The sequence below is a fragment of the Emydura macquarii genome, unplaced genomic scaffold (assembly GCF_026122565.2).
Source record: "Emydura macquarii macquarii isolate MOO-44397 ecotype Brisbane River unplaced genomic scaffold, CSIRO-AGI_Emac_v2 contig_2636, whole genome shotgun sequence".
NCBI classification, from domain to species: domain Eukaryota; kingdom Metazoa; phylum Chordata; order Testudines; family Chelidae; genus Emydura; species Emydura macquarii.
In genome coordinates, this window is record NW_027132773.1 from 13,894,357 (window position 1) to 13,910,883 (window position 16,527).

The window sequence follows — 16,527 nt, forward strand, 5'->3', positions numbered from 1 at the left end:
AAACCTGGACTTTGGGCTCATTCTGCAAACCCCAAAGAGCATCGTGCTGCGACCGACAGAGCCTGGCTCCATCCTCGTGTCGGAGTCCCCTGGCCAGTGATTCAGCTCAAGCAACACAGAGGTTGGTAATTATATCCCTCCTGCAGAACTGTGTGAGTGTGTGTGTAGGTTTGTTTAAGCAATTGCTCTTTTGAAATATTTTCTGTATTCATAATAAACGTGGCATACTGCCTTGTCCCCTGAATAAGATCCTGCTGTTTATTTCATAAGTGTAACAACAATCTACTCTGACCTCCTTCCACAACACAGGCCAAACTTCCTCACCCAGTAATCTCTGCATCAAGCTCATAACTTCCGTTTCAGCCATAATATATCTTTTATATAGACACCTGGGCTTGATTTAAAGACTGCAAGTGATAGCAAATCCATCCTCCATTATGTCAACTGTTCCAATGGTTAATTACCCTTACTGTTAAAAACTGCATATTTTTAGTCTGAATTTGTCTAGGGTCAGCTTCCAACCATTACCACTTTTACTACTAGTTCTCATTATGTCTTTTACTGCTAGATTTAAGATCCATTTACTATCAGAAATCTTTTTCCCATATAAGTACTTTTAGCCCATGATCAATCATCAAACCTTTTCCTGAATAAACTAAATTGCATCTGTCACTTTAAGGTGTGTTGTTTTCCAATCCTTGAATCATTCTTGTAAGTTATTTTCTGAATATTTTCCAACTTGTCAACATCCTTTTTGAAGTGTGCACATGAGAACTGGACATGATATTTCAGTAATGGTCTCTCTAATGCCATATACAGAGGTAATGCCACCTCCCTTGATTCCTGCTTAGTATTTCCCACTTATACACCCTTTAAAATGTTTGCCCTCGTAGCTACAGCATCGCACTGGGAGCTCATGTTCAATTGGTTATCTATCATTACCTAGGATCTTTTATAGTCCTCCATCTTCTAAGTGACCTACATTCTCTGTTCCGGTATGACCTTGGATTTGGCTGTATTAAAACACCTATTATTCAAATGAGTCCATCCTAGCAACAGATCCGGATCAATCTGTTTAACTGACCTGTTCCCATTAACTGCCACTCCATAATTTTTGTGCCATCTGCAAATTTTACCAATAATGACTTAATATTTTCTTCTAGATTGTTGCAAGAGGCAGTCTTTGAACATACCCCCTTATGGCATGCTGCTGGAGACACCCTGAGTCAATTTTCTGTCCTGGGTCTTCAACATGACGCACAGTTTCCAGCACTGTGCAATTCTTGGAGTGACTTTGCTCAGGTTTTCCTGCTCTTTCAAGAGTGTCAACTAGATTGAAGATCCATCCCATCCAGGGTTTCTTTTCCTGGTGTTCTTCTGCAACCTGAGGTCTCCCTACATGGAGTTCCCCTGCTCCCCACAGATCTTTCTTCAATTCCCCTCCAGACCTACACCCTGCTCCAAGGCCTACTCCCACAGGAGACCCCCCCCCCGCTCCCTCTCTTCCCCCATTTTAAACTGAGCCTTTGCTGGCCTCCACAAAGGCTAGGTACTTCTCATCAGGTCCTATAGCTGCATCAGGGAGGCAGCTAATCAGTCATAGGTAAGATTGGATCCATCTCCCTCTTCAAGGGCCAGTCATCCTGTGACAGATTATTGATAAAGATATTGAATAGCACTGAGGTAAGAATAGATCCCTGCAGAACCCCATTAAAAATACTCCCACTAGATAAAAATTCCTGATCAATAATATTTTTTGTGATCACTCAGATTTTAATCCATGTAATATGGGCTATATTGATTTTGTACAGTACTAATTATTTTTTAACTAAAATATTTTATTCCATGCAGAAATAAGTTAATTGCCTTATATAATCTTAAATACATTATGTCAACAAATATTTTATCAACCAAAATTGTGATCTCATAAAAAACCCAAAAATACACGTCACTTAGCAAGTTACCTCACTCCCAAACACATATATACATTGTACATTAAGATTATTTTATTTTGATAGATGAGGTTATAAAAGCTTCTACAGTTACTTACCCTGTATCCTTGAAGGTGCCCTCGGACAGTTTTTAGTGGAACTGGGTCCCAGTGCACCTTGGCTAATGTGCTGTTAACAACATGCACCTGCACGTTGCCTGGAGCAACCATTGGTACTGTGTGGGACAGAGATACAACAATTATTAGATTGGCAGATTAGAATCAGAGATTATATGAACAGATAATTCACGCATAAAGACATGGGTCATACTGCTGTCTCATTTAACCACTGTGTTGCAACGGGTCTCAATAGTCATACTGCTGAGGTTTCTGAAGCCTCTGACTATTTTCTAAAGATTTGAAGTTTACAATTTCCATTTATTACATTCCCTCCCACAAATTTTTCCTCCCACAAAAATTCCCTCCCACAAATTTTCGATACCTTTTTTAAAATCCCTCTGCAATTTTGAATTTGGATATTTTTAGTTAGCACAGGTTAGTCAGTCTAAGAAACTTACAGTCTTCCCCAGAATGTCCAATCACCTCTGAAGGCTCTGGTGCATATCCTAGGTCATTTAAAGCCTGTACTTTTATCTCATATGGAGCAAAGGTTGGTGTACCAGACACAATATATTTAGAAACATTTGCAACTATAACAGAAGTCCACTCATCACCAACATCTTTCTGACGCCAACTGACTTTGTATTGAAGACCTGGTCCATTGGACTGAAAACCTTTTAAAGGCTAAAAAAAAAAAAAAAAAAAAGTTAATGCATTAAAATTATTCTATAACATCCGTAAAGAAGAGAAATCCAAGATAATAACAACATCATTGGCTTGTAATGAAGAACTAAGGTGTAAAAAATAAGCCTGATTCACCAGTTCTATATCGGTGTGAGTGCTATTGAAATTTCTGTATCATGCTTTCATTTTTAAGATGGTGTAATTTCAGTTACACTGGCATCACACTGAAATAATGCATTCTTCAATCAGCCTGAGTGTTTTGAAAAGCAGAGTGCCTAATCACCAAGTTTTTCAATCATGAAGCTAATTGCTGTGCATATATTCTCGTTGTCCATTTTCTTCAGCAGTGGAAGAAAACTACTACGAAAGAGCTAAAGGAAGTTATTATAAATCGTATTTCCCAGAGAGGTGGAACATTTTCAAAGCTGTTATGGGAAGCTGACTTTGCAGCACTGGGTTGTTGGGAATCTGTGTTTAGAAACAGAACCAGAATTCTTGTCTTGTAAGTGTCAGTACTATGCAACCACAAACAGCTTGAAGTGGGAAGGTATAACGATACTTTAGTTTATAATAAAGCTCAGTGAAGAGTTAGGATTTAAATATGAATCCATTCTAAAATTATGAGGCTAACTGATATAAACCATTATGTATATATTTTAATCTTATGACCAATGCATGAAAACACTTCCTAAATTAGTGAGTTGGTTAGGAAGATGGAGAAATGACTAATTAACCAAGGCAAAATCAGTCCCTTCTAAATGTGTTTCTCACTGTGAGAATTCATTTACATTTCCCCCCATTTAAGGAAGGGGAAAGTTTCAGACAAATTAGTGGATTTTTGTTTTGTCTCAAAGAAGCACCAACTGTAACATCTATTAATTTAGTCAAAGTTTATATCATTTTTATTTTCTAGAAAACATTACTTGTAGGCTAAAAAACTTACCTCCCATATAATCACCAAATTATCAGGTTCTGATCCTATCCCTTGAACACCAGAAGGATTTTCATCTGGCTCTAAAAGTTAAATATTTATATTTGAGTAAGGCCTGACTGTTCTTTGAGTTCTGAATAATTCAATGCCATCTAAAGAGTAAATTGATTACTGGTAAATGGTAATGTTTATTTACTTGCAGCTTTTGTCAGGTATTGTTCAGATGCTTCACTTGGCTGACTTCTACCAACGTCATTGACAGCTATTACACGGAACGAATAGTTAACAAATGGAGACAGCTTTAACTGCAAAGTTGTCTGAGTTCCACGGACTTCTGTCTGGTAATGCCATACCCCTGGCTCATGCAGTCCGTCTTCATATTCAATGACAAAATCTATCAACAAAAATTGAGTTCAATTATATGTCAGAAAAATAACATTCCTAGGCATCAGAGACTAGCAGGATCATTTATGAATGAAATAATCTGAAGACAGCAATCCAATCTACACTAAACATTTCTTAAATAACCTTGAAATTGAAATAAATAAGGTAGAGAACACAACTCAACAAGTAGTCCTTAGCAAGATATGTAATGGAAACATTACTGTTTGGCATTCTAACTGTAAGTAAGCATGATTCAATTGTAACTGTTGTAGGTGCTTGGATACTGACACAACAGGAGCCTTAGAAATATGCTCCTGAGAAAAAGATACAAGAGATGATGTTTCAGCACACAAATAAGTATTTAACACTGAGAGAAAACATTTGAAATTGTTTATGTAATGTGATGGACCTGCTAAGCAGGGACTATAACTTCTGTTAGCTCTCCCGGCTGCACATCCCCTTCTTCATGGCCAGGTAAGGGAAAGGTTCCAAAACAAGGAAGCGGCCTGGCTCAGTTAGGAAACAGTGGCTGCTTGGCAAGCCAGGAGCTGCAGAGAAGTCAGATGCAGAGAGGAATCTGCAGGAACTGCATACATCACTATATGTGGAATAGGTGTGACTGCTGGACATTACAGCTGAGTGCAATCTGTATAAGACTTATGTGAGACCAGCAGTGGCTGGGGAGGGAGCCATTGCAGAGGGGCCTCAATGAGAGACACTAACAGAGCCCGGCCTGGAAACCTGCAAGCGCCTATTTGCTGGAATAGAGATTAGAGAGGACACCCCAAGCACTAGGCCTGAAGATCCCTGACTCTTGCATGAACTGCTTCAGGGGCCTAAAGCAAGAACCACTATTGCTCACATTGAACTGTAACTGTTTAAGCCTCTATATCTAAGGTATATGCAATCTATCCCTTTCCTGCCAGCCCGGTAAAATACTATTTCCCTTAGCCATGTGTCTGAATCATTAATGGGACCCACCAGGCTAGTGCCTACATTGCCTAGTGTGACACCCTGCACCCCATGGTCACCTTTACAGTATAATTGTGCATTGTTCAATGCAAAGTATGTCATATAAGATGTTTTTGGAATGCTCATGACATACTGAGCATTATTGTTATAGTAATATGTTTGTTGCAACAACGTCATATGTGTGGTGATGAGGATTCACTATGTAATATTCCCAAAGATGTGTCCTCATGGCTTGAAACATATCCAGGCAAAACTTTCCAGACGAAGGGCAGTTCACACTCATCAAGGCATGTATATGACAAACCCAGCTCAGCTTTCCACCAACAGAGGGCTGACCTGGGCATTAACAGAGAATCAATGGGACTCTCGAGTGAGTCACCTCCCTTCCCTTGGCCAGGTTGGAACCACGATGAGGTAATGCTCACTGACTTAGGATACGAATGAAACCATGCAAGGACATGGTTTGGCACCTGACCCTGAAAAGGGGGGAGGCAAAGCCCAAGAGGGGAGAAGGAACATTTTAAAAAGGGGAGACATTTGCCATGCTCCCTCTCTTCCACCTCCATCTATAAACATCACCAAGCAACTGAAGTGCTGACCAAAAGGGAGAGCCTGGCTGAAGGTAAACCAGCCAGCCTGTGGCGAGCATCACCTATGTTTGTAAGGTTGCTGAAAGTGTTAAGCTTAGTTTAGAATGAGTTTTGCTTCTGTTTTCTCTTGATCAAATTCGCCTTGCTATCCTTTGACTTATAATCACTTAAAATCCTTCTGTAGTTAATACATTTGTTTGTTTGTTTGACCTGAAGCAGTGCATTTGGTTTGAAATGTGTTGGAGACTCTACTTGGAGTAACAAGGCTGGTGCATATCAATTTTTTTGTAAAACTGACAAACTTATATGAGCTTACATTGTTTAGTGAACTCTGTAAAATGAAAGTTCCTAGGATTGAATCTGGGACTGGGGGTATTAGCTGTTGTATAATCCATAGAGTGGCTGGCTAGAAGCACTCAGTCACACAATTGAGAGCAATTTATATGCTGGAGGGTGTGCCTGAACAGCCCAAAAGTGGGGGTTGTCAGAACAGAGCAGAGTAAGACGGGCTCCAGGAGTGAGGGAATGGGGTGACACAGCAATTCGCCAGTCTGGATTGCGCCAAGGAAACATAACATCTAGCTGTTGAAATGCCTATAGGACTTTCCTCCAAGTCATGGTACACTTGTATGCTGCCAGTACCTTAGGAGTTTGGTGTACTCCAGCATAGACCCCAATAATTTACTTATATTAACTCTATCAAGATGGCAGTTAAGTATTTAAACAATCTTAAAATCTATTGGATGCGTTATTCTTCCCAAAGAGGTCTGCTCAAAAGTGAGAATTACTAATAAAGCCTAAAGTTGAGAGACAACGCTTGGGACATCATGGAGGCATGATCTGATACTAGGCACATTCAGTTTTCAGCACCTGCAAATTATGAGTCAGGATATCAAAGGATGGTAGATAGGTTGTTCGAGAGATTTTCATGAGGAATTTATATGGAACATTGTTTGAGCCCAGTGCTTCACCACTGCATAGAACATGCTTTAGGCACAATTAGATTTATGGAACTCCATAACTAGATTTATGGAAAGGAAATTATGTTTGTGTTCTAAGATAGATGAAATTCGAAGTGTGAGAGAAAATTTTTGCAGCCTGACTTCATGCACATGGAGATATATCTCTTTTGAAGCATCTAACCTGAGTGTCTAACATATAAATAGAGGAAATGGATAAAGAGTTTCAAATAAAAAGTGTTTTGCATGAAACTTGTCTTTAGTTTTGATATATGAACTTGAAATAAATGATGTTTCAAATGTGTGTTATAACAAAAAGTTTTACAGAACTCTAGTTTTATATATATGCAGAGTTGCTCAGAAGTGCTAATTTGTCAAAGATGAAAGGTCTCACAAAAACATCTTGGATTCAACAACATTTTTTAAATCATAGGCATAATCATCATTATAACCAACTTCTGACAGGGAATCTGGAAGCCCGGGGTCCTGGCCCCAGGACAGTCCACATGGCAGAGCTTCCCTGAAGTTGCAGACCCTGTCAGGCCTGGATGCTGCTGACTGAAATTGACATTTTTGTCAATTTCACCACTATCTGAATACAGCAGTGGAACTGAGAAGAAGGTCTATTGCAGCCAGCAGCTGCCAGTGTCTTTGGGAGCACGTTTTGTTTCAGAAGCACCGTGCATTACAGTTTCTTAAAAAAATTGTTTTTTGGAGATTTATGATATATAGGAAATTTCAAAACATTTGGAATGAAACCAGATTTTGAAACAGTTAAATTCCCTGCAAACTGGAAATCTCTAGTTTTAACTGGCTTTATACGTAGAGAGAAGGGGTTAGGTTCTGACCTAGACTACAACCTCTTTGTACCACTAGTGCAGTGCAAAGGGGCTCTATTACTGCCCTAAGAGCTTGAAGACTGTCCCAGCAAGAAGCAATCTCTGCCTAGCATACAGCCAGTATACAGCATACAGCCACTTCCTCTGCTCCACTTGGAAGACAATGGGCACAGACAGAAGGAAACATGGCCAGAGTGCTGCTGCAATTTGGCAATCCTTGGGCGTTGTTACAGAGCATAAAATAGAGATGCCCTCAGTCTACACTCATTTTTGCTGGGAACCATTCTAGTTCCCGGTAACCACAAGGATCAGTGGAACACAAAATTGATGTACTGCCACCTTGGCCCCCTGCCATTGTGAACAGCTGGATCCAAGGATTGTGAAGCCAAGATGTCCAAGGAGGAAAGCAGAAATGAGTAGAAGGTTCTTACATCCAAGTTTACTTATACTGTCAAAGTGTCATTACCAGTGGATACACAGATCTACAGTTCTTTACACAGGTCTCTAGTTACATTCCTGTAGATGAAGGAAATATCCATTTGGGAAGGTCGTTCTGTAAAGTCACTGATCTGCAGGTTGGGGTAAAAAGCTTGGCAAGATCAACTAAAAATTTTTTTTTCAGGTTTTTGTTGGTCAGAAATAAACTCCAAACACACGGATGCAAACAAATACAACAAATTACTGTGCAGATTGTGAGGTTATTATTACTATTTATGCTGCAATAGTCCCCGGGATGTACTTGGTGCTGTTCAAACACAGTCCCTGCCTCAAAGAGCTTACAATCCAAAAATGACAAAAACCAGACAAAGGTTGAGGGGAAAAAGATACAAAAGGAAACACACATTTATTAGTTTCATATTTTTAGGGTTGGTTTTACAATTGTTTTATTTGTGTTGCAAAGACAGTTTTGGGAGTTCTTTGGAGGGGGCACTCAGGATTAAAACGGGGGGAGAAAGAGATTTGGGAGCACCTGAGAAGTGTTGGTTAAGAGAAGAGGAAAGGGGGAGTGTGTTTGAATGAGGAGAAGACAGAGTGGAAGGAAAAGGATGGAAAAGCTCAATGGGCAGGAAGAGTGACACTGGGCTGCTGAAAGGATTGCAGTGGGAGACGGGAAGCAACCATTTGCAGCAATAGAGCACATTTGCGAAAAATATAATCCAGAGTCCAAATTTCAGAACTCAGTGAATGCTGATTGTCATGAGGTTGCAAAGGCTCCTCCTATTGGATGCTGCTGCTGTCCCCCTGCGGAGGTTGAAAGGGAAAGCCGGTGGGCCTAATGCCTCACTAGTCTGACTTTCTGAGTCAGGTGTAGGGTGCGGGCGGTGGGTGGGGCGGGCTGGGGGTCCAGAGGATCCTGATTTATCTATCCTCTGCTGCCTTGGCTAGCTGCTGTGACGAAGAAACCCTGAGTCAGAGGATTTTCAAACTTTACCCCATAAAAGCTCCTCTATGATGCTGTTGTTCCCCTAAAGGAAGGAGGAGGAGGAGGAGGCTTCTGGGCTTGATGCTCTGTGGATAATAAGTCAGGGCTGAAGGATCTAACTTACTCCCTCTGTCCTTTGTTGTAGACGGTGCTGTCTGTTTTGGGGATAGGATTCCAAGGGTCTGGGGCTCTCTTAAGTTGCCCTCTTACTGAAAAAGTGAGAACACTCCTTGCTGAAAAGTGGCAAGATTCCCCAAGTTGGCAATAACATGTCAGTGTCCCTACTAACTGACAGGAGGTCTCCATCTTTGGCGAAAGAATGTATATGAATGTTCTGTTAAATGTTTTCTGATTGAACTACTCAGACTCTGGCATGCACACTGCACTCCCTTGATCTGTATACAGAAGTATACACTAACAGCAACAGCAACTTTAATTTATAAAGTGCATCCCCCCTCTGAAGCACTCAGAGCACTGCACAGCAATTCAAATTGTAACACAATTAAAAGGAATACAATACAACAAACTACAGTTTACAAATCTAAAGTAGCAGCAATGTATACGGCAATATCCGACATCTAGGAAAAACATGGTTACTTACTAGTAACTGTTGTTCTTCAAGATGTGTTGCTTACGTCCATTCCAATATAGGTGAGTGCATGCCAGCGTGCAGGGTTCCCGGAACTTTTTTCCCCTTAGCAGACCCCGTAGAGTCGGCTCTAGTGCCCCCTGGAGCCCTGCGCACATGCCGCGGTATACGAGGCTAACGCTACGGCCCCTCCGTCCCTTCCTTCTGCCAACTCCAACAGCGGGGACAGAAGGTGGGTGTGGAATGGATATGAGAAACACATCTCGAAGAACAACAGTTACTGGTAAGTAACCATGTTTTCTCCTTCGAGTGATTGCTCATGTCCATTCCAATATAGGTGATTAAAAAGCAATACCTTGGAGGTGGGTTAGGTGTTACCGGTGAGCTGCCCTCGGCATGGCTCTGCCAAAACCCGCGTCCTTTCTCGCCTGCTGAACAATGGCGTAGTGGGATGTGAAGGTGTGCACCAATGACCAGGTGGCGGCTTTGCCGATGTCCTGCAGTGGCACTCTCTCCAGGAAGGCTGCAGAGGAGGCTTGAGCTCTGAGTGCACTGTGATGACACCCGGAAGCAGCACATTCACCTTCTTATAGCAACACTTGCTGCAGGATGTCATCCATGCGGAGATGCGCTGGGCGGAGACAGGTGATCCTTTCATCCAGTCCATCACTGTGACGAAGAGCTGCATCAATTTCCGGAGCGGCTTTGTACGCTCGATGTAGAAGGTCAGGGCTCGTCTCACATCTAGCCAATGCCATTTCCTGTCCTCCTCCAAACCGTGTGATTTGGGAAAACATGGGGAGAAAAATATCTTGGTTACAATGAAAGTGGGAAACCACCTTGGGCAGGAAGGCTGGGTGCGGCCTCAACTGCACCTTATCTTTATAGAATAAGGGGGCTCAGAGGTCAAGGCTCTAATTTCTGAGACCCTCCTGGCTGAGGTAATGACCACCAGGAAGGCTACCTTCCATGAAAGCATGAGCAGAGGGCATGAAGCCATGGGTTCAAAGGGGGCCCTGTGAGTCTTGAGAGGACCAGATTGAGATCCCAGGAAGGCACTGGGACACAGACCTGTGGATAAAGCCTTTCCATCCCCTTGAAAAACCTGACCGACATGGGATGGGAGAACAGGGATTTCCTCTCTAGCGGCTGATGGAAGGCCAAAATGGCCACCAATAGAATCTTCAATGAGGTCAGCGCCAGACCCTGGAGCCTTATCAAGAGGTCCAGCAGCATGCTGAACCAGTGCTGTCTCAGCCAGGCCGAAGCGATGAGTGTGACGTCCGCCCTGTTCCTATTCTTTTCCAGTAGGACCTTGGGCAGGAGAGGAATGGGCGAGAATGCGTACATGAGGGTCCCCACCCAGTTGGTGAGGAACGCGTCGGAAATCGACCCGGTCTCTCAACCCCGGAGCGAGGAGAACCTGGCATTTTGTGTTCCAGGATGACGTGAATAGGTCCCATTGGGGAACACCCCACTTTTGGAGGATTGTAGTCTCTACCTCCGGGTGCCGCGACCAGTCATGGCGGGGTAGAAACAACCTGCTGAGGCAATTCGCCTCGTCGTTCCTCACTCCCGGGAGGTGAGAGGCTGTCAATTGGAAGTCGTGCCTCATGGCAAAGTCCCACAGATGGGTAGCTTCCTCACAGAGAGCCAAGGAGCGCGCCCCTCCCTGTCCGTTAATATAAACATAGCTGCGGTGTTGTCCATCAGCACCTGAACCACCCTGCCTGTCAGGAATCGGAGGAACACCCTGCACACTAAGCGAATAGCTCTCAGCTCCTTCACACTGATGTGCAGGTGCCTGTCCTCCCCCGACCACAGCCCTTGTGTGCTCAGGTTGGCTGATGTGGGCTTCCCATGCCACATCTGAGGCGTCAGAGATTAGGGTGACTGACAGGACCAGTTCCCTGAATAGGATGCCCTTCAACACTGCCCTGGGAGATCTCCACCAGTCTTGGGAGGCTAGGACGGGCGGGGGAACTGTGACCACCCAATTCAGTGGCATGTACACCGAGGCCAACCACTAGATGCAGGCCACTAGGCTAGGGAAAACCTGAGTCGTTTGGCATATTTTTTCAGACAACGCAGGTCTAGTATGGGTCTCAGACCCCCCTTTGCCTTGGTGAACTATAACCACCGCTCCTATGTTGAGGAGAGTGTCCACCTCCTGCAAGAGGAGTTGCTCGTGGGGGTGCGGGGTAGAGATAAACTGTATGGCGTAGCCCCCAGAGACTATCCCGAGGACCCGACGGTCCAACATAATCTTGCCTATTCGGGATAGAAGGGCCTTAACCTGTTCAGGACAGAGCGGGGTGGGTCCAGGAGAGCAGAAGGATGCCACCCTTGGGCGCACCATCAAAACTGTCTCCTATGATTGCCCGACCCCCTGGGGGGCCTCTGCTAGGGGACTAAGGACGAGCTGGGAGGTTGATTCCATCTTCTAAACCCCCTATTTCTCTCCCTATTTCTGTAGGGTTAAAAGGGCCTAGGCGGAGGCCTTGGTCGCTGCTGCGCCTGGGGCCATGACCATCACCTGGAAGCCTGGGGCATGTACCAGCCCAGGGCGAATCACGGCCCTGAAGTCCTCCCGACTGTGCCGCTTTGCATCGGTTTTATTGGAGAAGAGGGCCGACCCATCGAGGGGGAGGTCCTGGCTTGATTGCTGCACCCCCTGGGACAGGCCTCAGGGTTGCAGCAACGAGCACCTCCTTGTGGAAATGGCGGAGGCTATGGCCCTACCCGCCGAGTCAGCAGCGTCACCGGACGTCTGGAGCGCTGCTCTAGCCACCGTGATTCCTTCATCCAGGATGGTGGTGAAGTCTGCAGCTTGGGCCTGGGGCAGGGACTCAGCAAACCACCTGAGGGAGTCCCACAATTTAAAATTATATCCCCCCGGAGGGCTCGATGATTGGGAATCCTGAACTGCAGGTCTGCCGTGGAATAATTTTTTTTTTTTTTTTTTTAAACAAATCCATAACTTTTTGTTGTCTTTGTTCTTGGGAATGGAACCAGGTTGACCTTGCCTGTCCTGCAGGTTGGCTGCGTCCACCACCAGGGTTCCCAGGGCCGAGTGAGTGAAGAGATACACGAACCCTTCTGCTGGGCATAATACTTTTTCTCACCGACCTCAACGTAGGGGTGATCGAGGAAGGGGTTTGCCACAGGACCATAACAATTTTGAGGACCCTATCGTGGACTGGTAGGGCTACTCTTGCTGGTCCAGCCGCCACCAGCACATTGAAGAGGGTATCAGCAGCCTCCACTAACTCCTGGTCCCATCTGGGGCCAAACCAGGGCTGACTGTGCCACCTGCTACTGTAACAAATTGTGGGGGTGTCGGCTGTCCCGACGACTGTCCCCTATGTGGGACCTTGAGCCACTAGACCGGTGGTGTCGTGGCCGTCCTTGGTGCCATGCTGTGCTAGGGACCATCTTCTCGCCGCCTCCGATGTGGAGGACGACGAGGACTGCCTCCGTCGCCGCAAGCAGTGCCGATGGATCGAGGTGCGCTCCGAAGAGCTGTTGGTACCAGAGCCTTAGTACTGAGGACTTGCGGTGCCACTTACCCCTTAGTGATTGAGAGCGGTGCCACTCCAAACTCCGCGGTGCTGAGCCCTTCCAGCAACCAGGTTCTGCGTCGGGGACTGCGTGGTGCGGGGTCCTCGAATGGCGACCGGATTCCGCGCCGCCTCGGTGTGGGATGAGTCCCTCGATGCCGAGGTCTTTGATGGTGACTGGGTTCTGCGCCGCCTCGGTGCGGGCAAACTCCCCGGTGCCAGGGATCTGGGACAGGAGCTGTCCGAGCGCCACCTGGCGGACCTTGACCGGTGCTGCCTCTTGGTCTGCGCTGCCTCCGGTGCCGGGTACTGACGTAGGCACCGAGATGGAGACTCCACATTCTGAGTCGAAGCAGGCCGGCTCGATGACGGCAACCTGGAGCGACTGCTGGGAGAGTGTCTTGCTCTACCCCCGTTGGCCGTCCGGTGGGAGATCTTCCTTTCCATACCGGGGAACTCCATCGCCCTTCGGGGGGACCCCACGCGGGCTTGCCCCGGGACACCGGTCCTGTCTCCCTCAGCGGGGGGCGGGGCAAAGGCGGCATAGGCAGACCAACAAGGCTCTTGCTGCCAGAAAGCCTCCGGTATCGACGGCATTGGCAGGGGCACTCTCCCACTTCCAGGAGTTGGGAGAAACTCCCTGCTCGGAGATGCAGGCGCAGGAGAAGACTCGACAGGCCGTGGCTGGTGCAGCTCTGCAGTCGACCCTGCCCATACCGACAGTGCAGGGGAGTGTCCGCGCTCTGCGCGCTCCCTTCTTCTTTGGCACTGGGGGTGTTGCTCAGTGCCGAGTCGAGCCCGGTGCTGGTGGTACCCTCTGCACCGAGGAGACATTCGGTGCTGAGGTGGAGCGGGACGCTCGGATGCCAGGCGGAGCACTGCCTCCATGAGCAGGGCTTTTAACTTGATCTCTCAGTCCTTCTGAGTCTGTGGTTTAAAAGCCCTGCATAACTTACAATTCTCTTTCCTGTGCCCTTCCCCCAGGCACTTAAGGCACCGATCGTGGGAGGGTGGGGCTTGAGATAGACAACCGGGCCGTGGCCCGGACGCTCCAAGTCCCTCAGAGACTTCTTATCTAACTAAACTTAACAACTACTTAAAACTAACTAACTTCCAATAACAAAGAGTTCAAACAAAGGGGAATGGCACTTCTAGAGAGCAAGACTAGTTCCATGCAACCATCACGGGCAGAAAGAAGGAACTGAGGGGCCGTAGGGTCGGCAGTGCCTCATATACTGTGGCATGTGCGCGGGGCTCCAGGGGGCACTAGAGCCGACCCTACAGGGTCTGCTAAGGGGAAAAAAGTTCCAGGAACCATGCACGCTGGCATGCACTCACCTATATTGGAATGGAGATGAGCAATCACTCGAAGAAGAAGATCTGATACGAATCAGTAACATGAGACGGTATTGTCTGTTATGAAATAATGTTAGTTCATTCCCCTATCACACCATGGAGAGCTTGTTTATTCCGGATATATTTAGTTAATTGTTTTGGCAACTGATTGAAGCAGTTGTTAACTACTAATTTACTGAGTTAATAAATGACATTAAACTGCACATGGTAGCTATAAAGAACCACTACTTCTGAGTCCAGAAACATCGGTGCCAATGTTATTTTGTCAGGAAAAAACAATCAAACATCCACAACAACAACAAAATCAGGGGAGGGGAAAAGCTAAAGCAAATCAGAGCATCCCACATCATGTTTCATGTTCTAGCTTGGGCTATGGATGGTGACCAAGGGAATTTCAAAGGTTGGGGGGAGTCAACTGAGAATGCTATGCTGCCAGTCAGAGTGTTCAACCAAGGAAACTATTATCAAGAGCCTCTGTGCTGATATTAACTGTCAAGACAAAGGCTAACAGGGTGAGAGGTGATCTCTAACGATGTATTCTAGATTATTTAGGACTTTACAAATGATCTCCAAGCTCTTAAATTGCTCTTGGAAGTGAAGAGGAAGTTATTGCAAAGAAGTGGACGTAGTTGTTATGTCTCCACTCATGAAGCAAGCAGTTATGTTCTCCTCAGGAGCTTGTGGGTAACCTTAAAGGGGAACTCTAAGGATAGGGAATCATAACAGTCTAGCTTGCATGACGTATAGTTGTGAGATCTGTATTTCTGACCCCTTGTAGATAATGAAAGGCCCAATGAGCCTAGGTCTTACAGGATCCATGCCAACATGCTTCATTTTGGTTCTATCTGGGTCATTCCATGTTGGTCAGACATAACGAGATCAATGAGATTGTATGCCTGTGCAGCTGCATTTCATCTGAATATTCATGACAATGCAGCCCAGAATATCAGTAACCTCTAGTAACTTCACCGCGCATTGAAAAAGTGCAGTGACATGTGAAAGCTCTTGAAGAGAGTAAGTTGTTGCCCAGCAATGTCCTTTGGAACATCTCCATACATCTCTGGCAATATCCCAAAGGTGTCTCAACAATAATGCGAGGTGGCTGGTGGTAATTCCTCGGTTATACTCAAAGCTGATTTATTCTATCTGTGAAATAAGCTGGCCATTCCTCACTGCATGAAACACTCTATTCTGTGGTATTATGGGCTAATTTCATTGCCTGCAGCTCAGTGTAGTTCTTCAGTGTAGATTTTACTTAGGCTATGCTAGAGGAGAAAACGCTTGCCTCAAGCACAGCTACAGGAAAACAAGCGATCTGTTTCAGCTCTCCAGAATTATTCTTTTCCACTTTATTTAACACAAGCTATCTGTTAAGCATGAGGACCTGCAAGAATGGTACAGGAGGAAGTGTCTAGGTGCTGTGTGAACAGTGTGGGCAGCAGATGGGTATAATATTCCACCAGACCACTTGCAGAGTAGCCCAGTGGATGAGAAGTAAAATTAGTATTATGTTTTATTTTTAAAATTATTATTATTGCTGCATGCATTTGTAAGGCACTCACTGACATATTATCTAGGACCACCTACAAAGCTTACAGAAAATCATGTTTCCCCACAAGGAAGCACACTAAAATGTTTCACTATTCTCATATCTATTGATGATACCATCCTCTTCTCTCATCATTTCTGCTGTTCGCCTGATTGACACACGAGAACAGACTGGGTCAGAGAAGCTTACTTTCTTTCTGCTGATTGTGAAAGATTACTGTCAGATGTGGGGAAAAGGGTCATTTTGTTTAAAAATAAAATAGTTCATGTATTCCCATGCACTTCTGAATCTGCACAAGATTGGAGGGCAAAGTTATTGTTTCTAAGAACTGAATTCTTATCTGGATGCTTAAGGCTGTTTTACTTCTGTCACAAGTTTGGCTTTGAAAAGATCAGAAAAACCATCTGGTCTATAATTCTGAGGAAGTTAAAGCTTTCTGTCAACAAAGATAAACAACACATAAAGATGTTGCTGCCGATGAGCTTTCATATTCATCCATACCGCAATCAGATTAGTTAAAGATTTTAAGGACATGTGCCTTCAAAAAAAGTATGAGAGTATGTATTTACAGGATGAAGCCCTTAAATGGGTTTTCACATGGACACAAGGATCTTTGCTACTGTTTGTAATTGCAGGATTGG

At 45.1% G+C, this 16,527-nt stretch overlaps 1 protein-coding gene across 2 annotated transcripts in view; it reads right to left on the minus strand.

Moving 5' to 3' along the window:
- The window catches only part of NRCAM (neuronal cell adhesion molecule), a 274,576-nt gene that overhangs the window by 49,539 nt on the left and 208,510 nt on the right, over window positions 1–16,527 (minus strand). For both annotated transcript variants that reach the window (XM_067564201.1, XM_067564202.1), the window contains exons 17-20: window positions 3,862–4,059; window positions 3,678–3,748; window positions 2,509–2,734; window positions 2,051–2,166 (exon numbers count right to left, since the gene is read on the minus strand). In XM_067564201.1, coding sequence (XP_067420302.1) covers window positions 2,051–2,166; window positions 2,509–2,734; window positions 3,678–3,748; window positions 3,862–4,059 — 611 coding nt within the window. The remainder of the gene's footprint in view (window positions 1–2,050; window positions 2,167–2,508; window positions 2,735–3,677; window positions 3,749–3,861; window positions 4,060–16,527) is intronic.